At 48.8% G+C, this 23,986-nt stretch overlaps 1 protein-coding gene and 1 long non-coding RNA gene across 5 annotated transcripts in view; one reads left to right on the top strand and one right to left on the bottom strand.

Moving 5' to 3' along the window:
- The window catches only part of MOGAT2 (monoacylglycerol O-acyltransferase 2), a 28,019-nt gene extending 4,794 nt beyond the window's left edge, over positions 1-23,225 (top strand). The window contains exons 2-7 of one of the 3 annotated variants that reach the window (XM_061380895.1): positions 4,996-5,158; positions 10,252-10,430; positions 15,130-15,334; positions 15,644-15,818; positions 16,423-16,622; positions 18,041-23,225. In XM_061380895.1, coding sequence (XP_061236879.1) covers positions 5,068-5,158; positions 10,252-10,430; positions 15,130-15,334; positions 15,644-15,818; positions 16,423-16,622; positions 18,041-18,195 — 1,005 coding nt within the window. In that variant the 5' untranslated portion in view covers positions 4,996-5,067 and the 3' untranslated portion in view covers positions 18,196-23,225. Of the gene's footprint in view, positions 1-4,344; positions 5,159-10,251; positions 10,431-15,129; positions 15,335-15,643; positions 16,623-18,040 lie in introns of those variants that run through there. The other 2 variants (XM_061380896.1, XM_061380897.1) reach the window with 2 other exon arrangements.
- LOC133226867 (uncharacterized) lies at positions 3,728-10,212 on the bottom strand. Of its 2 annotated transcripts, XR_009729644.1 has the most exons (4): positions 10,070-10,212; positions 5,906-6,859; positions 4,982-5,042; positions 3,728-4,345 (listed from the first exon to the last, which is right to left on the bottom strand). It is a non-coding gene; the product is annotated as an uncharacterized LOC133226867 (long non-coding RNA). The 2 variants fall into 2 exon arrangements; XR_009729645.1 differs by lacking the exons at positions 3,728-4,345; positions 4,982-5,042 and adding an exon at positions 5,089-5,173.
- Positions 23,226-23,986: the final 761 nt, after the last annotated feature.

A 23,986-nucleotide genomic window follows, 5' to 3' on the forward strand; every position in this document is an offset into this window, starting at 1 on the left:
GTAAAAGATGATGAGCCATCACTCTTTGCTTTGAGATTTCTGGTTTTGTAATCTCAGCAGGAACTCAGTGTTCTGAATAATGGGATATTTGAGATTGTGGTTGCAATCTGAATGAAATTTGCCCATTCCCATCCATTTTAGTTCACTGATTCTTAAAATGTCAGAGTTTACTCTTGCATCTTCCGCTTGACCACGTCCAATTTACCATGACCTAACATTCTAGGTTCCTATGCAATATTATTCTTTACAGCATCGGACTTTACTGTCACCACCAGACATATCTACAACTGAATATCGTGTCCACTTTGGCCCAGCCTCTTTTATTCTTTCTGGAGCTATTTCTCCACTCTTCCCCAGTAACATATTGGAAACCTATTGACCTGGAGTGGGGTGGGGGCTCATCTTCTGGTGTCAAATCTTTTTGCGTTTTCGTACTGTTCACGGGGTTCTCAAGGCAAGAATACCAAAGTGGTTTGCCATTCCCTTTTCCAGCGGACCACGTTTGGTCAGAACTCTCCACCACAAACCATCTGTCTTGGGTGGCTCTGAGTGGTATGGCTCATAGCTTCATTGAGTTACACAAGGCTGTAATCCATGTGTTCATTTTGATTAGCTCTCTGTGATTGTGGTTTTCTTTCTGGAGGCTGTGGAATTGTAGTTCTTGCTTCTTCTGTCTACCCTCTGGTTGATGAGGATAAGAGGCTTGTGCAGGCTTCCCGATAGGAGGGACTAGCTGGGGGGGAAACTGGGTCTTGCTCTGATGGGCAAGGCCCATGCTCAGTAAATCTTTAATTCAATTTTCTGCTGATATTGGGTGGGGCTGTGCTTCCTCCCTGTTAGTTTTTTGGCCTGAGGCTTGCCCAGTCCTGGAGTCTACAGGCTCTATAGTAGGGCTAAAGGTGATCTCTAGAAGGACTTATGCCAACATGTGCTTCCCAGGACTGCTGTTGCCAGTGCCCCATCCCTGCAGCAGGCACTGCTGACCCATGCCTCCATAGATCCTCTAACACTCACAGGCAGGTCTCACTCAGTCTCTTGTGGGGTCACTGCTCCTTTGCCCTGGAATGCACAAGGTTTTGTTGGTACCCTTCAAGAGTCTCTGTTTCCCCCAGTCCTGAGGAAGTTCTGCAATCAAATCCCACTGTCCTTCAAAGTCAGATTTCTTGGGGATTCCCAGTCTCTTTGCCGGATCGCCAGATTGGAAAGTCTGATGGGGGCCTAGAACTTTTGCAACAGTGCAAGAACTTTTTTGGTATTGCTGTTCTCCAGCTTATGGGTTGCCCAGTCGGTGGGTATGGGATTTGATTTTGGCGTGATTGTGCCCCTCCTACTGTCTCATTGCAGCTTCTCCTTGGTCCTGGGATGTGGGGTATCTTATTTTGGTGGGTTCCAACCTCCTGTCAATGGTTGTTCAGCAACTAGTTGCTTTCTGGGTGTTTTCACGTGTTCACTAAAAGGATGCACAATGTGAGAGTTGTAAGTTAAGTTTTACTTGGAGCAAAATCAGGACTACAGTCTGGGGGACAGCATTTCAGATAGCTTTGAGAGACTGCTTCAGAGAGGGCTGGGGGAGAAGATCAATATATAAGATCTTGATGAAGCGGGAGTTCAATGCAATCCAATGCTTACTTTACAAAAGGTTTTCTGCTAGTCACGAGGAGCCAATGTCACCATGAAGGGATTGAGTGATTTTCTAAATATGAAGAGAGGCAAGGATTGGGATCATGAAATCAGTTCCTGAAAACATCCAACAATCTAAAGATCTACTCCATCAGTTTCCCTAGAGCAGAGAGTGCCTCACTCGCCACCCTGAACTCCCCTCAGTGGATGTTGAAGGTCAGCGGCTGCAGCAGCATAGGGTTCAATCTCCGCAGACACAGATGGCAAATGTTTTTGTTGTTGTTCAGTAGCTAGCAAATGCTCTTGGCAGGTGCCAATTTGTAATTGACACACAGGAGAAGATGAGCACACATCCTGTTACTTTGCCATCTTTTTACTATGACTTCATGGCAAATCACTTGATGGTCCCGTCACTTCATGGTCCCATCACTTCATGGTAGATATAGAAAATGTGGAAACAGTGACTCATTGGAAAAGACCTTGATGCTAGGAAAGATTGAAGGCAAGAGGAAAGTTCGATAGCATCACCACTCAATGGACACAAATTTGAGCAAACTCCAGGAGATAGTGAGGGACAGGGAAGCCCAATGTGCTGCAGTCCATGGGTTTGCTAAGAGTTGGATGAGACTTAGTAACCGAACAACAACGACAACCTTACAAGGGTTGTCAGATCTCATATTAAGATGTGAAAGCTTTGTGAATGCTGTGGTGAACACCATTTCAGAGCTCATGGTGTAGTTCAAGAGTTCAAATCCTTGGAGAGACTATGGAGGAAGATCCTAAATTACAAAGATTTGCTGCTGCCAGTTTTTAACGTAAGTCAATGAATTAAGTCAACCTGTATGTAATAAAAATGCCAAAATGCTGCATCTAGTTGAATGAGGGGATGAGGAGAAAAGAGTTAGCTTTATTTCCCTTGTTTACTCACCCTGCCCTTAATGCCTGTAATCATGAAGATGGAATAAATTGTTCCATTTATTTAGTTTCTATCATTAAAAAAAAAAAGCACAAAAAAACACTGCAGAGGAATGGATGAAAATTAAGAATGAGCTTTTCAAAGAAAAGGAAATTACTATGACTAAAGCCATGTGCAACATGCGTATTCAGGAAATGCAAGATCCCAACCTTAGCTGGCAAACAGCCCAACACTAGCAAACAATAATAAGTCTGACCACACCACGAGGCCAGCATCCAGCTGATCTCAGATACATTCCTGGTGAGGGTGTAAACTGGTGCTGCCGTTTTGGGAAAAGCCTGGCACTACTGCTCCCCAGCTCCTGCAGTCACACACCCTTTGACCCAGCAGTCCCTCTGGCTGTTGAGAGGGAGAAAGGACACAGAGACAGAGACCAGTGAGGACCCTGGTATCAGAGATGATCAAAGAGGCTGGTTGTGGGTGTAGCTTTCCCGTACAAGAGATATTTAAATCAACAGAAGTCTCATGGGTGAACCTGTGATAAAATGATATTCAAATGGCCAATGAATATTTTAAAATGTGCTCAGCCTCCTTAGGCACAGAGGAAGCCACTGTGAGCACGACAAGTGTCCCCACGTCCTCACTACAAAGGGTTAAATGCTGAGGAAGATGTGAAGCAGCTGGAATTGCTTGTGAAGCTTGTGGGTATAAATTTGTACAATCACTTTGGGAAATATGTGACTTTATACAAAAAGACCCAGCTGTTCTATTTCCAGGCACATACTCAACACAAATGTATATTAATGTGCACACCTGACCTGCTGTGTGATACATAAAAGAGCTGTGAAGACTGTAGATCAGAATTCTCATCAAAAGGAGATTTTCTATCCCTCTTTTTTTTTTTTTTTTGTACTATGTGAGACAACGGATGCTAACTAAATCTATTGTAATCATTCATAATGTATCTAAATCAAACCATCATGCTGTATACCTTAAACTTGAACAATGATGTATGTCAATCTTTTCTCAAAGAAAAAAATTGGAAAAAACAGAAAAGAATGCCCAGAGCAGTACAGTTCATAATAGCCAGACTCAGGCAATACCCTGCATGCCCCCAGCAGATGAACTGTGGTATATTCACCCAGTGAAGTCTTATGTACCAATGAGAAAAAACACTACAAATACACACAATTTGGATGATTCTTGAAATATAATCTTGAGCCAAAGAACCAGTCTCAAAAGAATATTTTGTGTGAGACTCACTTGTAAATTTCAGAGCAGACGAGGCTGGTATGAGGTTTGGGGAAGAGAGGAGTGGCAGGCAAGAGCGTAGGTGCTGGTCAGGTCCTACTTGTCCATCAGAATGGAGATCACACCAGTGTGTTCACTCTGGGACAATGTATCACTCCTACACTTAGGACTTGTGCCTTTTCCTGTAGGTTTGATATATTTCAGTTCAAAGTGCACATTTAAAGGAAGAGATTTAGGAGAACCGACTATGAGAGGTGAATGGAGAGGGACAGAAAAAGTCTAGAGTGACGCTAAGGTTTTGGCCTGTGTAACCAGGTCACTGGAGTCCCCTTTCCGGAGATGTCAAAGAGCAGAGGAAAAGCTGGCCTGGGCAGGAGAGGGAAGATCAAGTTCAGTCTAGACAGGCTGTGAAGGAGACTGAGCAGACTACTAGGGAGCATGTCAAGAACCTACTTATATAGTCAAGTCTGGAGCACAAGGGGAGGTCAGGCTGAAGATGCAGTTTGGAAGTGCTTGTCCTGTAGACAGACTCCAAGGCCGTGAGCCTGGATGAGGTCTCTGTGGGAGAGAGGAGGGAGGGTCCAGGCACAGAGTGGGCAGGAGGCCCCTCAAACACTTAGCCTGGTGAGGAAAAAGAGCCACCGTGGAGACCCAGGAGCAGCCAGAGGGGCAGAAGGGAAACCAGGAGAATGTGGTGTCCACAGGCCAAGTGGTTTCAAGGAGGAGGGAGGGACCAGCTGTGTCTGAGGCTGCTGAGAGGTCAAAATGAGAGCTGAGAATTGACCACTGGATTCAGCAGCGTGGAGGCCACTGGTGAACTTGTCAGGGGCACTTCCACAGCACAGGAGCTGTCACTGTGTATTTGTGGAGGGGAACAGCGGACATGGCAGAAGAGGGGAGACAGCTACTGCAGCCAAGTCACTGGGTAGATGTGAGGAGGACAGAACTGCCCTGTACTCAGTGCTTGACTGTCAAGTGTTGGGCCAGATTCAAGCAAAAAGAGAAAGATATCTGGCAGATAAGGTATCACCTGAGGAGGCAAATGTCCTTCCATTCCTCCTTCCTTTAGCTGACTCCAGGGCAGGTGGGTTCAAAGGTTTCTCCTAGGAAACAGATTCCTGCCAGGGTGAGGGCAGGGAGGCATTAGGCTGGGCCGGGGTGGGTGGGGCACCCTCCTCCCAGACTAATGCTTACTCAACCTCCGGCAGCAACAAAACCAGTAGGTGCCTCAGACCACAGCAGAGCTCAGAGAAACCTGTGGAATCAACCGAGGAGACAGCATGGTGAAGTTCGCACCCTTGTCAGTGCCGTGGGAGCGCAGATTGCAGACCTTTGTGGTTCTGCAGTGGATTTTCTCCTTTGCGGTCCTGGGTAAGATGGGCTGTGCTGGGGGAACAAGAGACCGTGGGATTCTTCATCTCATCTGCTGGCACCGTTCAGCCTGTGGACAGACCCGACTAGACTGGGGTTAAAATATGGACATACTCTGTACAGGCTCTGAAATGGTCAATAGCCATTTCACACACTCACACAAACATGCATGCACACACACACGCACGCGGGTACCATGTATATACTCCATGTTCTCCCTTAGAACCTCCCCAAAATTTTGCAGCTAAAGCATTTATCCCCAGGAAAGCAAGAAACCCAGTTCCTTACCGCTGGCATCCTTGATGACTGACTTGTATCTCTGCTCTAAAGGTTGTTGGGACATTTTAAATGTTCCTGCTACTGCTACTGCTAAGTCGCTTCAGTCGTGTCTGACTCTGTGCGACCCATAGACGGCAGCCCACCAGGCTCCCCCGTCCCTGGGATTCTCCAGGCACCTAGTTACCCCCCTTACACAGATGAACAGGGAAGCTGAGTGCCTTAGATGTGCAAGGCTGTAGGTCTGGGCTCCTGTGCTGCCAATGGACGAAAGGGAAGGAGGCAGAGGGTTGAGAGAGGACTGAGATGTGGGAGGGGGTGTGGAGCAGGGAAAGGAGGGGTACCCCAGGGCAGGGGACAAGTCCCTTGGCTCCTGGACGAAGGGTCCTGGGGGCCCAGAAGCAGGTAGGCTGATGCCTGAGGATCACAGGGTGGGGGTGGGGGTGAGGGGGTGAGGGACATCTTGCTCACCTGGCCTTGGTGGAGCTTTGCCAACACCAGTGTGTCTGTCTGCCCTCATCGACCCCCAGCTCAGCCCAGGACCTGGGAACATCAGGAAGAGCACAGGGAGGTCCAGTAGCCCTTGGCCTGGAGCTAGAGCGAGGACGGTTGAGAAGAGAGATCTGGGCCAGCTGGTGCCGGGAGCAGGAGCTTGTACCTTGTCCCTTATCCTGGGGAAAAAGGGGAGCCCCAGGAATGTTTAGGAACGGGAAGAGCACGGTTCAGTCTGTGCAGTACAGGTCCCAGTGCTTGAAGCCTATGGATCTGCTGTGTCTGGAGTACGGGCGATAGATTGATGGCAGGGAGTATATATAGGGGGAAGCTGAGTGACTGATGCCAAGCTATATCAGGGGTCCCCAGTTTATGTGGCAAGGGTCAAATCCAGCCCACTGTTTTTTTGCACTTGTACAGCCCAAGAATAATTTTTACATTTTAAATTCTTACATAATTTAAATGATTATGGGCCTATGTAATATCCTTCAAATTGCCCCATAGAGTCACAAAAAATACAAAATATTTTCAATCTGGCTCTTAAAATAAAGATTACTTACCTAGATCTAGGGAGGCTTCCAGTGGGTGTGGAGAGAAGGGACCCCTTCCAAAGACACTCAAAAGATGGGTCCACAGGCAGGATTTATAGGCTGGCAGGAAAAGTAAGGGCTTCCAGTGGGCCAGTAAATGCTGGCCTACAGTGAACAGCTGGTTCACACTGGACACAGAGCAGGCATTTGGGGGAGGGGCAAAGAAGTAGCCAGAAAGTTTAACAAGGACGTGTCACCAAGGACTCAGGGCCCAGAAACAAATACTTTCCAGTTGGTTACTTGTTTCCTGTTTCTTTTCCTCTCCTCTGTAGCTCACACACTCACACAGGAAGGTAAGCTCCCTTCAAACAGTTGGTCTTGTTCTCAGCTGAATCTCCAGCTCCTAGAAGAGTTGGTGTCCATGAACATTTGTTGATGAATGTCTTGTCCCATCTGACTAATTCGCTACGTGAGCTCAGCCAATTTGCATACCCTCTCTGGGCCTCTGTAAAGTGGGGTTTTACATTTTTCTTGATGTTATGAGGGCAGGGTAGAGGTTTCCCTTCCTTAGGGACAGAAAAGATCCCCAAGTTTGGTTTTGCCAGCTGACAGGAGTTAAGGGTGATGAAGATGGTGGGGAGTTCCTTCTAAGTGCAAGGGCCTCTTGAGTGGGTTTTTCCTAATCTTAATATGCTACGTTAGTTGCAAAAACCAGCCCTTGCTGTTGTAACACATCCAAACAGAATGTGTATCCCACAAGTGAAAGACTTCCCCAAATCCTACCCTCTAGGGAGCCACTATATATATATATATTTTTTTTTTTTTTTGGCCCCTAGCAGCAAGGCTTATATGAAAGCAGCAGTAAAAGCACAGAGTCCTAACCACTGGACTGCCAGGGAATTCCCTCCAGGGAGCCACAGTTAACAACTCAGTTTTATTCTCTATAAGCAGTTTTCTTAAGTTTTATTTTATTTTTTTTAAATATGGACCATTTAAAGTCTTTATTGAATTTGTTACAATATTGCTTCTGTTTTAAATTTTTTGGATTTTTAGCCCGAGGCATGTGGAATCTTAGCTCCCTGACCAGAGATTGAACTCACACTCCCCCTGCATTGGAAGGTGTGGTGGTAAAATATATATAACTTATACTTTGCATCTGAACCACTTTTAAGTGTACAGTTCATTCACATTGACCATCATGATTATCCATTTTCAGAACTCTTTTCATTTTCCCCAAACTGAACCTCTGTGCTCATTAAACAAAAACTCCTGTATCTCCCTCCCCTAGCCCCTGCCAATCAGCATTCTCTTTTCTATCTCTATGAATTCGATTGGTCTACGAACCTCACAAAAGAGGAATCAGAAAGGATTTGTGTGGATATGTGTGACTGGCTCTATCTCACTTTGCACAACGTCCTCAAGATTCATCCTTGTTGTTGCGTGTTCCAGAAATCCCTTCCTTTTGATGACTGAATAATATTCCATTGTGTTACTTGCAACATTTTCCATCCTTTCATCCATCCGTGGACCGATGGCCATTTAGGTTGCTTCTACACTCATTGTGGGTTGATCACTTTTTTGTTTGCCTTAAATATTTTTTTAATAAAAATCTTGAATGGGAAAGTTGTAGAAGAGTAGGAATAAAATGCCACCATTTTCATGAAAAAGAACATGTCCACGCTGGTAGATGCTCATGTATGGAGGATGGAAGGATGCTTGCAGATCTGGAGGGAAGAGGCAGATGCCTGGAGACAAGAATGGCTTGGTGTTTGACTCAGATTTTTAAGTTGTTTATTTTTAAGTGCAAATATTTAATGTGAAATAAAATTATAAAGAACGTCAATTAGGACTCTCTACCTTGGGGCAAAATCAAAGGTCTACATGGGTTGCTCCCACTTTCAGAAAACACCTCTAGGGAGCAACCCATGTAGACTGGAAGTCCCTACAGGTGGTTTTCTGAAAGTGGGAGCAACCCATGTAGACCTTTGATTTTGCCCCAAGGTAGAGAGTCCTGGTAAATCCCATGGACGGAGGTGCCTGGTGGACCGCAGTCCATGGGGTCTCGAAGAGTCGGATATGACTGAGTGACTTTACTTTCACTTTTCATTTTCATGCATTGGAGAAGGAAATGGCAACCCACTCCAGTGTTCTTGCCTGGAGAATCCCAGGGACGGAGGATCCTCGTAGGTTGCCATCTATGGGGTCGCACAGAGTCGGACACGACTGAAGTGACTTTGAAAAGAGTTCTGAAAATGGATAATCATGATGGTCAGTGTGAATGAACTGTACACTTAAAAGTGGTTTAGAGGCAAAGTATAAGTTATATATATTTTACCATCATAGAAAGTTAAAAACAAAACAAAGCACCCTAAACACAATACTGTGGAAAGTCAGCTCCGTGAAGGCAGGAATTTGTCTGTTGTTCAGACTGAACCACCAATGTCTGGCACATTATAGGTGTTCAGTGTTCTGTGAGTGCCAACCTATTTTCTCTGGTTTATGAATTTTACTACTATTCAGATTGGGTCAAAAGTCCCCTCTTCCTGGAAGCCAGCCAGGAATGACAGACCCAGTCTACTGTACTTTCACATTCAGTACAACTGGAGGCTGACATTTTAACAGTGTGAGTGCATGGTATTGAGTGGAAGGAATGGGATGGGGCAGGAGAAATATTCTCTGAGAATGATGCTCCACTGGCATCCGGTTAGGGTCAGCCCCTCAGACCTCCTGACCCTGAGATGAAGCCAGGGTTAGCCTGCAGCAAGGGACTGGGAATTGTAGGTAAGAAGGTATTTCCTCACCTGACCAGGTTATAGCCATGCTGCATCCCTGACCCATGGGCCAGCCACGGGTTGGCCCCTTCCTTTCTCTCTCCTTCAGCAGCAAAGCGCACGGTGCTCAGAGGAAACAGCATGATCAAAAGCTAAGAGACTGAAGGAACTCCATCTCTCATGTAGATACACTGAACAATTTCATGTGGCCAGAGCATAGGGTCCATATGGGTGAATGAGGCTGGAGCAAGATAGGGATCAGCCAGCTATGCAGAATCTGAATGCCAGGCTGAGCTACATGGGCTGTTTTTAAAGTTATGAGAAAGTCATGGAAGGACTTTAATTAGAAGGGAGATCTGGCCGGATTTATAAATAGACAGATGGGCAGAGAGTGTGCAGAGAGAGGGCTGGGCAGAAAGCATGTCTCCTTTTTCTTTGGGGTCCTGAAGGGTGTACACTAGAAAGTATTAATCTAGTCACTTCTCTCCCAGGCATTTATTGAGCACCCAGTGAATACAGACTACTTAACTGGACAGAGATGGGGGTGGAGGGGCAAAACTGGAACGAGTAAGCAGCCTGGTACAGTGGGGAAAACTTAGTGTGAAGTTGGGTCTGCTAACTGCTGCTAAGTCACTTCAGTCATGTCAACTGTGTGTGACCCCACAGACGGCAGCCCACCAGGCTCCCCTGTCCCCGGGATTCTCCAGGCAAGAACACTGGAGTGGGTTGCTATTTCCTTCTCCAATGCATGCAAGTGAAAAGTGAAGATGCTCAGTTGTATCCGACCCTCAGTGACCCCATGGACTGCAGCCTTCCAGGCTCCTCCATCCATAAGATTTTACCTGGCTTCAAATCCAGGCTCCCAGTGTGACACTGGACAGGCTGCATTCTTTCCTCCTTGAAGTCTAGAGAGTCTCATGCCTTCCTCCTCGGTGAGGGCTGGACAGGACAGTGCTGTTAGTTGTAGGAGGAGAGCTTGTTCCTTCATTCCTCTGACCACTCATCTTCATGCTTCCCTTCCCAGCCCAGATCTGCATTGCTGTCTTCATAGGCCTCCTGTTCACAAGATTCTGGATCTTCAGTGTCCTATATGCAGTCTGGTGGTACCTGGATCTATCCAAGCCGTGGCAGGGGGGCAGGCGCATTGAGGCCTTCAGGCGCTGTGTCATATGGAGGTACATGAAGGACTATTTCCCCATCTCGGTGAGTAATGGGGTGGCTGGGATGTGGTCAGGACTGTAGTGCCGGACATGTCCATGGCAAGTGTGGTCCTCTGTGCAGTGGACAAAATACTGGGCTGGGAGGCAGGAGCTGGGCTTCCACCACTCTGTGGCCCGGGAAGGAGTCAGCTTCTGTCTGGCCAGGATGTAGGGCCACTGTGAAGATGGATGAATGAACAGAATTTGAAGGAGCTCTGTGAGCCATATATTGTGGCACACATTAGGTATCTTACAGATGTTAAGCCCTCAGCAGCCATGCTTAGGGGTGCAGGTAATAAACTTAAGGTTCTAAGAGATCATCTAGCCCCACACTTCATAAGATGAGGAGACTCACCCCTAGAAAGGGACAGGATGTGATCAAGATCACATACAAAGTTCTTCTACTGGTTTAAAGTTTGTCCATTGTCAGTTTAGAGGGACCGGGGAGAGGACAAGGAACTTGTTCCAGGTTCTCTAACCTGCCTCTCACTCTGGTACATTATGCATACTTGGACAAGGACTTGTTGCATTCTGAATGTATCCTGGATACATTTACAAATGTATCCAGTGATCACACCAATCCCTGACACCTGAGTTCTTCTGAATCTCTGACTTTCTGACTCAGGGCACTTGATGGCCATTTGGACACTTGACCCTGGACCCAAAGTTCAGGCCTGAGTGGAACAGGATCCTTGATTTGAGTGAACTGACCTTTGACTCCTTTCCTGAATCCCAGACAGACTAAAGTCTTAGATGTAAGCAACTGGGCGAGGATGATTTATTGACCAGATAGAATGGGGAAGGCTATAGGGACACAGAGAGGTGCCAGTAGGGACAGGTGGGCCTCCTCTGGAAACAGGAGAGTGAGTGGACAGTGCTGAGCTGACCTGAAGGGACCAGGTTGGGGGGTGGTCTTCCCAGACCCCATATCTGCTTCCTCGGCAAGGTGCCCTCCCGGGACCTTGTCAGCAGAAGCTAGTAGGGTTTGCTGGGGCCTTAGAGGAACCATGGGGCTGCCGCAGGCAGAGTCCCTCATCCTCACCCCAGAACCTCTCAACTTTGAGATTATGAATTCCCATCTCTCTCTGTCTTCTTCCCAGACCAGGGATTACTCTTCTGTGCCAGAAAAGCCAGAGTTTCCGTGGGGAAGTGTTGTGACTTCAGCCACCAAGCCAAGGAAAAGCCATAAGCAGTTTCTGGCCTCAAGTAGAGCTTTCTGGCTCTTTTTGTGGATCCTGTCCCTGTGGTCTCACTCCACACTGTGAGCTGAATCCCAAGTCCAGCAGGGAAGGAAAGGTGGCCTGCGAAGGGCACAGCGCAAGTGCAGGCCCAGAAGCTGACCAAGGCATGGTTTCTGAGCATTAGTGTGGCTAAAGCAGAAGGTACACTGGGGATGAAGTTGGAGAGGTTTTTAGGGATAAGATAAGGGAGACCAGTGGGCTTCCCAGGTGGCGCTAGTGGTAAAGAACCCGACTGCCAATGCAGGAAATGCAAAAGACATGGGTTCAATCCTTGAGTTGGAAAGATGCCTGTAGGAGGGCATGGCAGCTCATTTCAGTATTTTTGCCTGAAGAATCCCATGTACAGAGGAGCTTGGTGGGCTCCAGTCCACGGGGTCGCAAACAGTCAGACACGACGGAAGCGACTTAGCACGCACATGTAAGGGAGCCCAGTGCAGGCTATTCCACAGAAATGAAGTCTTCAACTGAAAGCTCTCCAGTGGGCTGTCTTCCTGCCATCCTGGGGCCTCCAAAGGGCCTCCTTTGCACCTGGAGTTTCTGCCAGTTGCAGAAAATGATTCTGTGCCTGTCTTATCCACTATTCTCCTGCTTCTGCCCCACAGAGGATTTCTAAACCCTGACACTACTGACAGTGGTGGGACACTGGACACTTGCAGAAATTCTACCTGCACAGTGGGCAGACTCTTGCCTACAACAGGCCTTTGGCATTACTGCCTACAGAAGGCGGGCAATACCACCTAGTGGCCAGCAGAGGGCGGGATGATGAGCACTTTGACTTGCTTGTCCAGGCCTGGAGCCTGCAGGGGTGAGGCTATGGCCCCAGATTCTGGACCCCTGCACTTCTCAGGAGACCCTCCAATTCTTCCACACACTTCTACAGCACAGGGCTGGAAGGGATCTTACGATGGCTAGGAAGTAGGGGGTCCCAGGCAAGGAGTCCACCCTCGACTGGAGCTCCCACCCATTCATAAGCCTCTGTACTCTGTGTCAAATGAGCCTCTGTTTCTGAGCTGCCGTCACCTCTTACTGATTTTATGAGCTAGGGTCTATTGGGGGAATTTCAAGCAAAGTTGGGAAACTATTATATTTCTGAGCGTTGGATCTTTCTAAGTGCAACATTTGGGCTTCCTGAAGAGCTAGTGGTGGAGAATCAGGCATATTCCCCCAGGAGGACCTGTCTCCATCTGCTGTTCCCCCTGTCCCAGCTGGTGACATTCTGCATACATGGTCTTGCCCTTTGCTTTTCCACCTGATGAGTGATCGTGGCCATCTTCCCCTATCAGGACAGGAAGAGTTGCATTGCATGTCCCTATGGCTACACAGTGGCCCACAAGCAAGTATTTCATAATTTGTCTAAATAGGCTCTGTTGATGGACATTTGACTGGATGCCAAGTTTTGGTATTACCAAAGGGAAAAAAACAAACAAACTTCAGTTAATAATCTTGTTCAGATGCTGTTTTGCACAAGTGTGAGAAATTCTGTAGCTGAATTCCTTGGCAGTGGAATTGCTGGCTTAAAAGGTCAGTTACATTTTTCCATTTTAATAGTGATAGATATTGCTTCATTGCCTTTAAGGGGGTTGTAACAAAATGATTTTCCCACTAGCTGAGAAAGAGAATTCATAAAGTACTTCAGTATGGGGAGTCAGGTATGTTTTTAAAGAAACATACTGAGATGGGTTCCTAAGGAACACCTTTCCAGGTGAGAATAACCAGAAATATCTCTGCTTGTCCTTAATTTCACATTCAATAAATTCCCACTGCATGAATGAAAGAAATTTGCCTTTATCTGTGAAGCAATGGTAACTCCACCTAAGGTCCCCTCAGACTTTCTGCAAACGGTCAAGGGGAGCCAGAGGGCAGAGTGGGGGAGGGAGTTTGCAGAGATCAAGTCCAGGTCAAGGACAGGACAAACTGGGACTGCTCAGCTGCGGTAGGGCAGACAGGCTCAGACTCCAATGCTGTCCCTTGGGTCCACCTCCAATGCTATCTCTTGGGTCCCTGCTCTGAGATGGGCGGCCAGGCCTCTGGGGCCTGAAGGTAACAAGAATCCTCAGGGCCAATGCTGAAAATTTCAGCTTGTTAACTGGATGATCTTTCACGGTGCCAAAGCTGAACCCGAGTGGAATGGACAGCCCGCGCCTGGAAGCGCAAATTACAAGGTCTGGGTAGTCTTGCCAGGGGCTTAGGGCTTGGGTCAGGGGCCTCAGGGCCTCTGACTCTAAAGGCTGTGCCTCCCAGAGCCCAGGGCTCTGTAAAGGGTGGGCCCTGCGTTTCCTGGCAGAGTGGGGAAGGGGTTGGTCACACACAGAATCACTGGCAGTTATCTTTGCACATTGAAGCCTGTCCAGTAACTGGTGGGAGCAGCAGTTTGTTTTTAAAATTATTTTGTTTTTGGCTGTGCTGAGTCTTTGTTGCTGTGTGTGGGCTTTCTCTAGTTGCGGATAGTGGGGATTACTGTTCATTGCGGTGCGTGAGTTTCTCATTGCAGTGGCTTTCTCATTGGGTTTCTCTCTTGTTGTGCAGCATGGGCTCTAGGCACGTGGGCTTCCGTGGGTGTGGCTTGTGAGCTCAGTAGTTGTGGCACACAGGCTTAGTTGCATCACAGCATGTGGAATCTTCCCGGACCAGGAATCGAACGCATGTCCCCTGCATTGGCAAGCAGGTTCTTAACCACTGGACCTCCAGGGACGTCCAGGAGCAGCATCTGTTAACTCAGTTCTGCCCCCTCTGTCCTCATCCCACTTTGCCTGGAAGCTGCTGGTGATGCACAGCTCTCCTCTCCCACTCCTTCTACAATGTCTGGTGGTTTCTGGTGCACCCTCTGTGCCGCAGGACCAACCAGACCTGGGGAGAGCTGCCAATAGCCAGGGGAAGAGGTGGACAGATGGTAATGAAGGTCTGACATAGGGGGAACAGAGAGCCATCAGGGAGACACTTGAATTGTACGGAGGGGTAAACAGGACTAAGGCCAACCTCCAGGTCTGCAAACTCTTTCAACCACCCTGATATAGCTAGCGAATTCTCACTCCCAGGTCCTAAGTGCTGAGTTTTCTCACAGGGAATATTGTTAGAACAGGGCTGTTTGAGTGGCAGCCTTGTGTGTGGCCCTTGATGGTATATGAACTATGACAATTATGATTATCCTGTCCTGTAGTCTTGGTAATTCCAGGGAACTCACAGACCTGAGATTCTCAGCAGAACGTAGGCAGGGCAGGGTCAAATGTCCACATTTAATACATTGAAAGCTGGAGAGGGAGACAATTTGTCTGAAGCTCACAGCAAGTCTGAGACTTGGATGGCAAGAGGATCTCCCTGGGTGCATTCACATGCATATCTCCATCCTCCTAAGAACTGGAGGCTCAGAGAGGGGGAGCAAGTTACCCAAGATCACACTGGTGCTGGCAGAATGGGGGAGGGTATGAGGTACAGCTCTGATTCAGCAGGGTGCTGTCCCTGCAGCTGGTCAAGACTGCCTATCTGGACCCCTCCCGGAACTACCTTGCTGGCTTCCACCCCCACGGGGTTCTGGCCACCGGAGCTTTTACCAACCTGTGCACAGAGAGCACCGGGTTTTCCTCACTGTTCCCTGGCATCCGCCCACATCTGATGATGCTGAACTTGTGGTTCTGGACTCCTTTCTTCAGGGATTACATCATGTCAGGGGGTGAGTTTTCCCAACCCTGGGTAACCCAGTTGGGTGAGGGCTGCAGGCAAGGAGGAGGGATTTTACAGAGGGCTGTCAACAGTTCTGTACTTCTTCCAAGTGAATGTGTAGTGGAGAAGGAAGCTAGATTCAAGGAAGCACTTCCCACAGCTCTGTGCTCGGTGATCCACTCAGTTGGGAAGACCTGAAGGGCTCAGTCCCAGTCCTCAGGGAATTCACAGTTGGGAATTGGAGTGGAGCCCAGCCCACATCTCTGCACATGGTCCCTGCCCCTTCACCCCATACCTAACCACCTTTCTCTCTCCCCAGGGCTGGTCCCAGTAGACAAGGAGAGTGCTGCTCACATTCTGAGCAGGGAAGGAGGTGGCAACCTCATGGCCATCATTGTTGGGGGCGTCCAGGAGGCACTGGATGCCAGGCCTGGAGGCTACAAGCTGGTGCTGCGGAACCGCAAGGGCTTCATCAGGCTTGCCCTGATGCATGGGTATTGGGAAGAGGGCTCTGGGTTCAACTGGAGATTGGCAAGGATTGTGTTTTGGTGGGAAGACAGCACAGATGAATCCATTGACAGTGAAGATTCTGTGTTGGTGATCGATGTACTGTCTCATTCCCAAATAGCCAGAGAAGATTCTAGAAGGGAGATTTGGTGATTAAAGGGAATAGGGTCAAGGGTCATATTACTGAAAACTTGCACTACATCTGAGTCTAGGGCATTTGGGAGAATGTTGTTTGGGGCACAGCTTAGAGCTGTTCTCTTACCTTGAAGCATCTGTGAAGGATACAAGCTAACTGGGGAAGAAGAAATTTTTCCAGAAAGTTTGCATGTTTTATACCTGGAATGGCTCTCTGAAGCATTCTTTCTCCTGTCATGGTGTGACTGGAAACCCATGGTCCAGAGAGGAGCCATGACCTGCCTAAAATCACAGAGCAAGGCTGTGGCAGGTCTGAAGAACAGCCAAGGCCTCCTACTTTTGCCCCAGGGCTCTGTCCTCTGCTCCAGTTCCTGCTCACTAGGTCCCTGCAGGAGGCTAGGTGACCAGCTTGTGCCTTCTTGCCCCTCCACACTCACTTTCTCCTGTCTCCTCTAGGGCAGCTCTGGTACCTATCTTCTCCTTTGGGGAGAATGACATATTCAAGCAGGTTGAGAACTCCCCTGGCTCCTGGGTGCGCTGGTTCCAGCACCGACTTCAGAAGACTGTAAGAGTCTCCATCCCACTCTTCTATGGCCGTGGAGTCTTCCAGTACAGCTTTGGTCTTATGCCCTACCGCCGGCCCATCACCACCGTGGGTGAGCCTAGACTCGGGCTGGGAGAGGAAAGGGCTACACAGTAAGGGGCTAAAGCTCATGTTGCAAAGGGGAATAGACATGAGCTGAAGACATCATTGAATTTCATGGAGTTCACGTTCCAGAGTGTGAAACAGACACACAGGCAGATAATCCTGATGACAGAAAATTTGGGATGGGAAATCTAACCAAGACAAAAAAAATATGGTCACCACTACTGATTACTGGGCACCTGCTGTATATCAGGTACTGCACTGACTGCTTACATGTAGCAGCTTAGTTTTCCCAACAACCTTGTAGGCAGTGATTATCATCACCATTTTACTAAAGGCAAACTGAGACTCAGAGAAGGTAAATCACTTCCAAAAGATCACCCTGTCCTTGATACAAAGTTGAGGTTTGATCAGGGTCGATTTGATTTTTTATGATGCCAGAGAGGAGGGTTTAATTCTGACAGGAGGATCTTGTAAGGCTTATTGGAGAAGTGGATACAAGGGAAGGGCATTCCAGGTCTGATAGTATTGTGTGTAAAGTAGCAATCAGCAGGCTGTGAAGGAGAGCCTGAGGGATTTCCCTGTAAATAATGGGCATGGGCCTTAGTGCATGGATTTAGCACCATCTTTGCAGCTATTTGATTGTCTCATTTGCTTTTGTCTTGGATTCCAACTAGGTTTCAATGGCAAAGCTTGTAGAGTGAGGTCTTTTCATCTCCACTCACCCAGTCATTTCTTAGCTGAGTACAGACTTGGCCAACCCTCTACACCATGACTTTCCCTGGGTTGTCTGGTAATATTTTCTTGAATATAATTCACAACTGATGCCTCCAGAACCATTCTCAAGAGAGGAAGACAGGACAGCTGCTTTCTGAGCCAGGCAGAACTTGAGGAAGGAGGTTGACAGATCCTCCCATGTCCTCCCTAGAATAGGGGGCACTGAAGGACATCGTGGAGGGAGAGGAGGTAGAAGGCACTTGGGCTGTGGGCCACCTCCTCCCAGACATACAGACACTTCCACTCATGGCATCTGAGACTCCCAGATCCACGTGTCCATGAGGCTAAGAGCACATCCTCAGGGCTTACAACCAGTCACTGATTCTTCCTAAGTGACCCTGACCAATTTACTCAACCTCCCTGAGTCTCAGTGCCTCAGCTGTCAAATAGGAATAATAGCAGGTTCTATCTTTTTAGGATTGTTAGGATGACATAAGAGATAATAATTAAAACACCAGCTGGTCATATTGTTAATATGTCAGAATCTTGGAGTTGCCCTAACGTCTCAGAATCTATGACCCAAAATAGAATTGAAAGGGAAGGAGAAAGAGTGCTTACCTGCTCAGATGACCATTGTGGTGGGAACCCCGAGGGTCCCTGTGCCTTCAGTGGTTCTGGCTCTGAGCCACCACTTGCTTCTATGTCTTGCAGTGGGGAAGCCCATCGAAGTGCAGAAGACACCACATCCATCCCAGGAGGAGGTGGACAGGCTGCATCAGCGCTACATGAAGGAGCTGGAAAACCTCTTCGAAGCCCACAAGCTCAAGTACAACGTCCCCAGAGACCAACACTTGGAGATCTGCTGAGTGCCTCCCCAGAGGAGGGGCTCCTCCAAAGGGCAGTGCTGGCATTAGGGAGGATGGAGGAAGGTTCTGTGATCCCAGAAGGCTTCATGGAGGTGTCTGTTGAACACATCTCCAGAGCCTTCTGGAGACTGACTCCTGCATCTCCACCCTATGCCAGGCCTTGGGTCACAGCTGGCTCCTTGGCAGAGGAGACCAGACTCTGGCATAGGTGATTTGCTCTCCTGCACTGATTCCTCTGTAGTGGGCCCTTTCCTTCATTCTGCCCACCTGAGAAATGGGAGAGAATGATGTGTGGTGTCTCTGTCCTCTGTGGTCCTGTCACTCAATGGGCAGGACAAGAACAGCTCCAGTTAGCAGGTTTCTCTTCCTCTGCCTTGAATGACAGCACAGAAGCAGCCCCCAGCTGCTACAAGCTCTCCCATCCTTCATTCTGCCTATCCCAGCTCCTCCCTCCCTGAGGTGAAGAGGAGGGTGAGGCCACAACCTCCTGAATTATTCTGGCACCTTCGAGTTTCTGAGTCCTCCGAGCCCCAGAGTGGCAGCCAGAGGGGCCAGAAAGTGGGGAAGGAGACTGTAGCTCTATCACTAGCTGAATGACCGCGGCAGACCTCTTCACCTTCCCTCTGAGTCTCAGTTTCCCCCAGGGACTAAGATGACCTCTGACCTCAGCTGTGATGTCACATTGGCTGAGAGCTCCGTGAGTCAGCCACTGTTCCTCCTTTGTAACTTCAGCCCTGACTGTGACACAGAAGGGAGCTCCATAAATGTCAATTCATCAATGAAAGAATTCTGTTCAGCCTTCTCTTCCTCTACTCTTCTCCCCAACTGGGAGCCTCACATTGTGTCCCAGCCTGGCCCTGCAGCCCTTCTGCTCTGTGTCCTCTTCCCAGATGGTGGATCCGATGGGCCAGAGAATGGCATGTTACTCCTTCCTCCCTGACCAATCAGCTCCAACTTACCACCTCTCCCCTGTTCTGTGGGAGACAAGGGGGAGGCTATGTGCAGACACAGGGCAGACCAGCCAGAGAAGGAAAATGAGGAGTGAATGGTCAGTGTCTGCAAGCAGGGCGGTAGGGGACAAGCTTCTGATAAGGAAAATTCTGGGTCACTGGCTCTGGGATATGTGTCATGAATGATTGGACAGGATGGTAGGGTAGGACCAGTACTATGAACGCCCACATCTGGAGTGGGAAAGCAGGTTCTTTTCCCTCTAGAAGCTAATCACAGCAATAAGTACAAATGGGGTGTTGGGGGTGGGGGGAGTAGGGAGAAATTCTGTGGATGTAAATTTAGGTGAAATTGATGCTTTTGAACTGTGGTGTTGAAGACTCTTGAGAGTCCCTTGGACTGCAAGGAGATCCAACCAGTCCATTCTGAAGGAGATCAGCCCTGGGATTTCTTTGGAAGGAATGATGCTAAAGCTGAAACTCCAGTACTTTGGCCACCTCATGGGAAGAGTTGACTCATTGGAAAAGACCCTGATTGCTGGGAGGGATTGGGGGCAGGAGGAGAAGGGGATGACAGAGGATGAGATGGATGGATGGCCTCACTGACTTGATGGATGTGAGCCTGAGTGAACTCCGGGAGTTGGTGATGGACAGTGAGGCCTGGTGTGCTGCGATTCATGGGGTCACAGAGAGTCGGACATGACTGAGCGACTGAACTGAACTGAACCCTGGGCAAGACCCATCCCCTTTCAACCTCATGTTTGTTATCAGAGAAATAAGGATTACAGTACCTAACTTGGGTTTGTGAGTGGAATAGATAATATTATGAGATGGTTAACCATTCCCCATCCTGTGAGGAGTGCTGGGGAGTAAGAGTAATTAGCAGGCAGGCCATAAATGTACTCAGCATCTCTTGATGGCCTGTTCTGACCCTAGGAGGTGGGAGCAATAGGGTCCCAAGAGAGGGGGGAATCAAGTGCAGTGCGGTTGAGAGGGGAACTGATGGTTTCCATCAAGGGAAGAGGGAGGAAGTGGCAGGTAAGCAGGGCCATTAAGGAAGGGCTAGATTTTCCAGGAGAGAAGTACCTGCCCACTGCAGTTTTCTATTGCTAGTATTGAACCACTTCAGACCTTAGTGGCTGAAGGCAGTAAGGATTTATGAAGTCCACATCTCTGTGGATAGCTGGGTGGTTCTTGATCCTTCAGCTTTCTCACCTGCTGTGTCTTGGGACCTGCTGATCTCTTTCCCAGGATGCTCTGTCTCCTCAATTTGATCATCCGAAGGTCACCTCCTTGGTTGAGCCCTGCACACCCACCACCCTCAAGCTAAAATCCCGCTCTCCCAATCCACTGCTGAATCAAAGTTAGTTATCCCTCTTGTAGAGAAGTTAGGTGTGAAAGATCCATGACTGATGAGTGGTCAAGTTAGTCACCAGAGAGCTGGAAGCACCTAGGGGTTCCTGCTCAGTTCACTCAGGAGGAGGCAGCAGACCTGCTCCAGTGGGGACATTTTCAAAGCCTACAGTGGGGAATCATTCCCAAGCTCTCCCGAGTGGCTGCTGGCAGAAGGCTTCACAGCCCTGCATTGTGGGCCAATCCATTAGGCTGCCAAGTGATGCTTACCAGGATTCTCCAAAGCTAGTCACCAAGGAGAGAGAGAGCCTGAGAGGGAGCCCAAGACAGAGAGAGAGAAGCACTACTGCCTCCTAGGACCGAGATCTGAGTCACTCACCAGCAAATCTGCCTTATTTTATCTGTTTGACGTGAGGCCCTAAGCCCAGTCCACTCTCCGTCGGAGGCTGTGACACCTGGAGATGAAGTCATTGCAGGCATCTTGCAGGCGCTACCATAGTGACAGCCATCGAGCTCTCAGAGAATGGACTGGGCAACCTCAACACTGTGGTGTTGCAGGAGGCTGTCTGCCTGGAGGACACAGGCTGAGATGCTCACACAGCAGGGCCCCAGGTAGGGAGGGCAAAGGTGTGAGCACAGGTCAGAGGTAGGAATCATGGCTGTGAGCCCAGGCCTGGCTGGGATGCAGTACAAGGTGACCAACAGACTGAGTGCACCGGGATAGGGAATGGGGACAGACTGGCTGGGCCAGAGGGAAGGAGATACCCCTCTGTCACTGCAACCGTGGAGGCCACACATTGAAGACCTCAGTCAAACAAGCTAAGAGCAGAGAGCCTGATCTGAGAGGAGGGCTGCCTACAGAGGTACCCTATTAAGAACATCCGCACTGGACTCTGTGTGGACAGAAGTGTCCTTTCATGCATTCAGCACTAATGCTGAGGGGTTTGTTAAGCAGTTGGCCTCCCCGAGGAAACAGAGATCCAGGAGCTTCACAGCAAGGGTCCAGTACTGCACAGCATCTGCTCCCTGACGCCCCGTTATCACCCTAACCTGCCTGAGGGTCCTTGCCTTTGTGGGAAGATCTCCCACCAACACACAGGCCAACTCAGACCACCTGAGGAGCACAGGAGCTGTCCGCTGTGGTAGAGAGGCTCAGAGGTCCGCAGGAGTGTCCTGAAATCAGGCTGCCCTTTGTTCTCAGACATCATTACTCACAGGGAACAAATGGCCTGTTGGGGCCCTGCCTGGTGACACTGCTAAATGGTGACAACAAGTGGGACAAAGGTGAGCCAGCAACCACCTGGCCTGACCCAGCCTCACCCTCTCAGGGCGGACTGGGCTTTGCTAGAGATCAGGAGGAGGCAGAGGTGGGAACGTGGGAGCTGCTCAGGGAGCCAAGGCAGAGAGGAGGGAGTGGGCAGAGCACATGTGGGAGAGAATTCCTGGTGAGGGTCAGGGTCAAGTGAGGTTTAGGGAACAGGAGGCTGAGGTTTAGGCCTTTGTACAGCAAAGTTCAGTTGAGATAGAGAGGGAGCAAGGCAGACAGGGTCCCTGAGGATGCCTGGCCTGCTGTCTGGGGTCTGCCTCCAGTCCAGGGGTCAGGAATTCATCCCCAGGTTGGGAGGAGCCCTGGAAGGTGATTGAGCTGGAGCGGGTCATGGGCCAGGTAGAAGGGCAGTGGATGCCTCAGGCTGGACTGAGCATCTGTCTTGGTGACCCCACAGCAGGGCAGAGTCAGCTCCCTGAGCAAACTGCTCAGTGATTACCTACTTTGTGCTGGCTCTGGGTGGATGCTATACATACAGTATCTCAGTGTAACTGACAGTGACTTCCTCATGCAGATGAGGTTCATATCAGAGGTTAAAGACCTTTCTAGAATCCTGGTCCCATTATGAAACCTGCATGCACAGCTGTCCTGCCCTCGCCTTGCCTACAGTGGCCTCAAACTTGGCCAAATTTTACGCTGAAGACACCAGTGGCACCGGATGTAACCGTGGACTCTCAACACACCAGGACGGTGGGCACCCACACAGCCCACATCCCCTCCCATCTTCACCTGGAACCAAAGAGGGTCCAATCAGTGCCAGCACTTCCTCATCCCTTCTGTTGATAAATGCCCAAAAGTGGTTTTAAAGACCTGAGTGGGTTTGTGTCTATCATGAGCTAGGTTTGGGCTTTTCTTAGACTCCATGTCTTCCTCTCACTCTCTGACAGTGAGCTGACCTGAGTGTCTGCTTTTTAATGAGTTTGAACAGGTGCCATGTCTGTCAAGTTATGTGACTGTAAAAAAATGGAAATGAGAGGAAGATTCCTTTTTCCAGCAGATTTAAACCTATGGCTGATTTATGTTGATGTTTGGTAGAAATCAATACAATATTGTAAAGCAGTTATTCAATTAAAAATAAATAAATTAAAAAAAAATAAAAGGGACCTTGAATAGAATAGAAACAGCATTGAACTCTGGTCTTATCTGTAAATGTCAGGGTTGAGGATCAAATGGGGCCTCCTCCCTCAAAACATGTTAAATATGTCTGAGGTTGGTGTTGGAGTTGACTTAGATTAGTGTTTCTCAATATGTTGTGGTAAAGGACCAGGTTTTTGTATTTTTCCTTCTTTTCTAATCTATCACGGATTTATCTATTTGTAAATGTGATACAAATAATTTTAAAAATGAAGCAAGAAAACAAATAGTATGCATCCAATAATTAATTATTAGTTTCAATACACATAGAACTACTCTGTCACGTTGCTCTGAGGTTTCTGAGCAGTTACTCCCCACCTCCATACTTACCTTGTCTGGAATCAGTAACAGGCAGCTCGTGGACAAGGCAGGTCCTCAGACCACACAGGAGCCGCACTGCCCCAGGACATATGGTGCTGCCTGGTTGTTGGCCTGTAAAGGAGGGGGTGGGACTTCCCAGTGGCCCTAGTGGTAAAGAACACGCCTGCCAATGCAGGAGATGTCAGAGATGCAGGTTTGATCTCTGGGTTGGGAAGATCCCCCGGAGGAGGACATGGCAACCCATTCTGGTACTCTTGCCTGGAGAATCCCATGGACAGAGGAGCCTGGCAGGCTATAGTCCATAGGTTGGACTATAGGCTGCAAAGAATTGGACATGACTGAAGCTACTTAGCACACATGCATGCAAGGTTGTGAGGTGAGGGGCACAGAACCCCTGGTGGACTGCTGAGCACTGTAGACTGGTCACTAGGGGCTGTCATCTTAGCCCCCAATACTTGGTAGGATGAGGGGCTCTGGGAAAAGAAAGACTTGCCTGAAGTCACATGGCTGGAAAGTGGCCAATGCAAGACTGGTCTCAGCTCTCATCTAGGGCTCTTCCAATCTGCCTTGAGGGAGGACCCTGGAAAATGACTCCGAGATACACCTTCAAGGAAGGAGGGGTGGTTCGAGCTGCAGAGCTGCCTGCACAGGGGCAGCTGATCCTAAGACAGACCCAGGCAGGATGTCAGCCTCGGCCACTTGAGCCCAG

The sequence above is a fragment of the Bos javanicus genome, chromosome 15, assembly GCF_032452875.1.
Source record: "Bos javanicus breed banteng chromosome 15, ARS-OSU_banteng_1.0, whole genome shotgun sequence".
Classification (NCBI taxonomy): domain Eukaryota; kingdom Metazoa; phylum Chordata; class Mammalia; order Artiodactyla; family Bovidae; genus Bos; species Bos javanicus.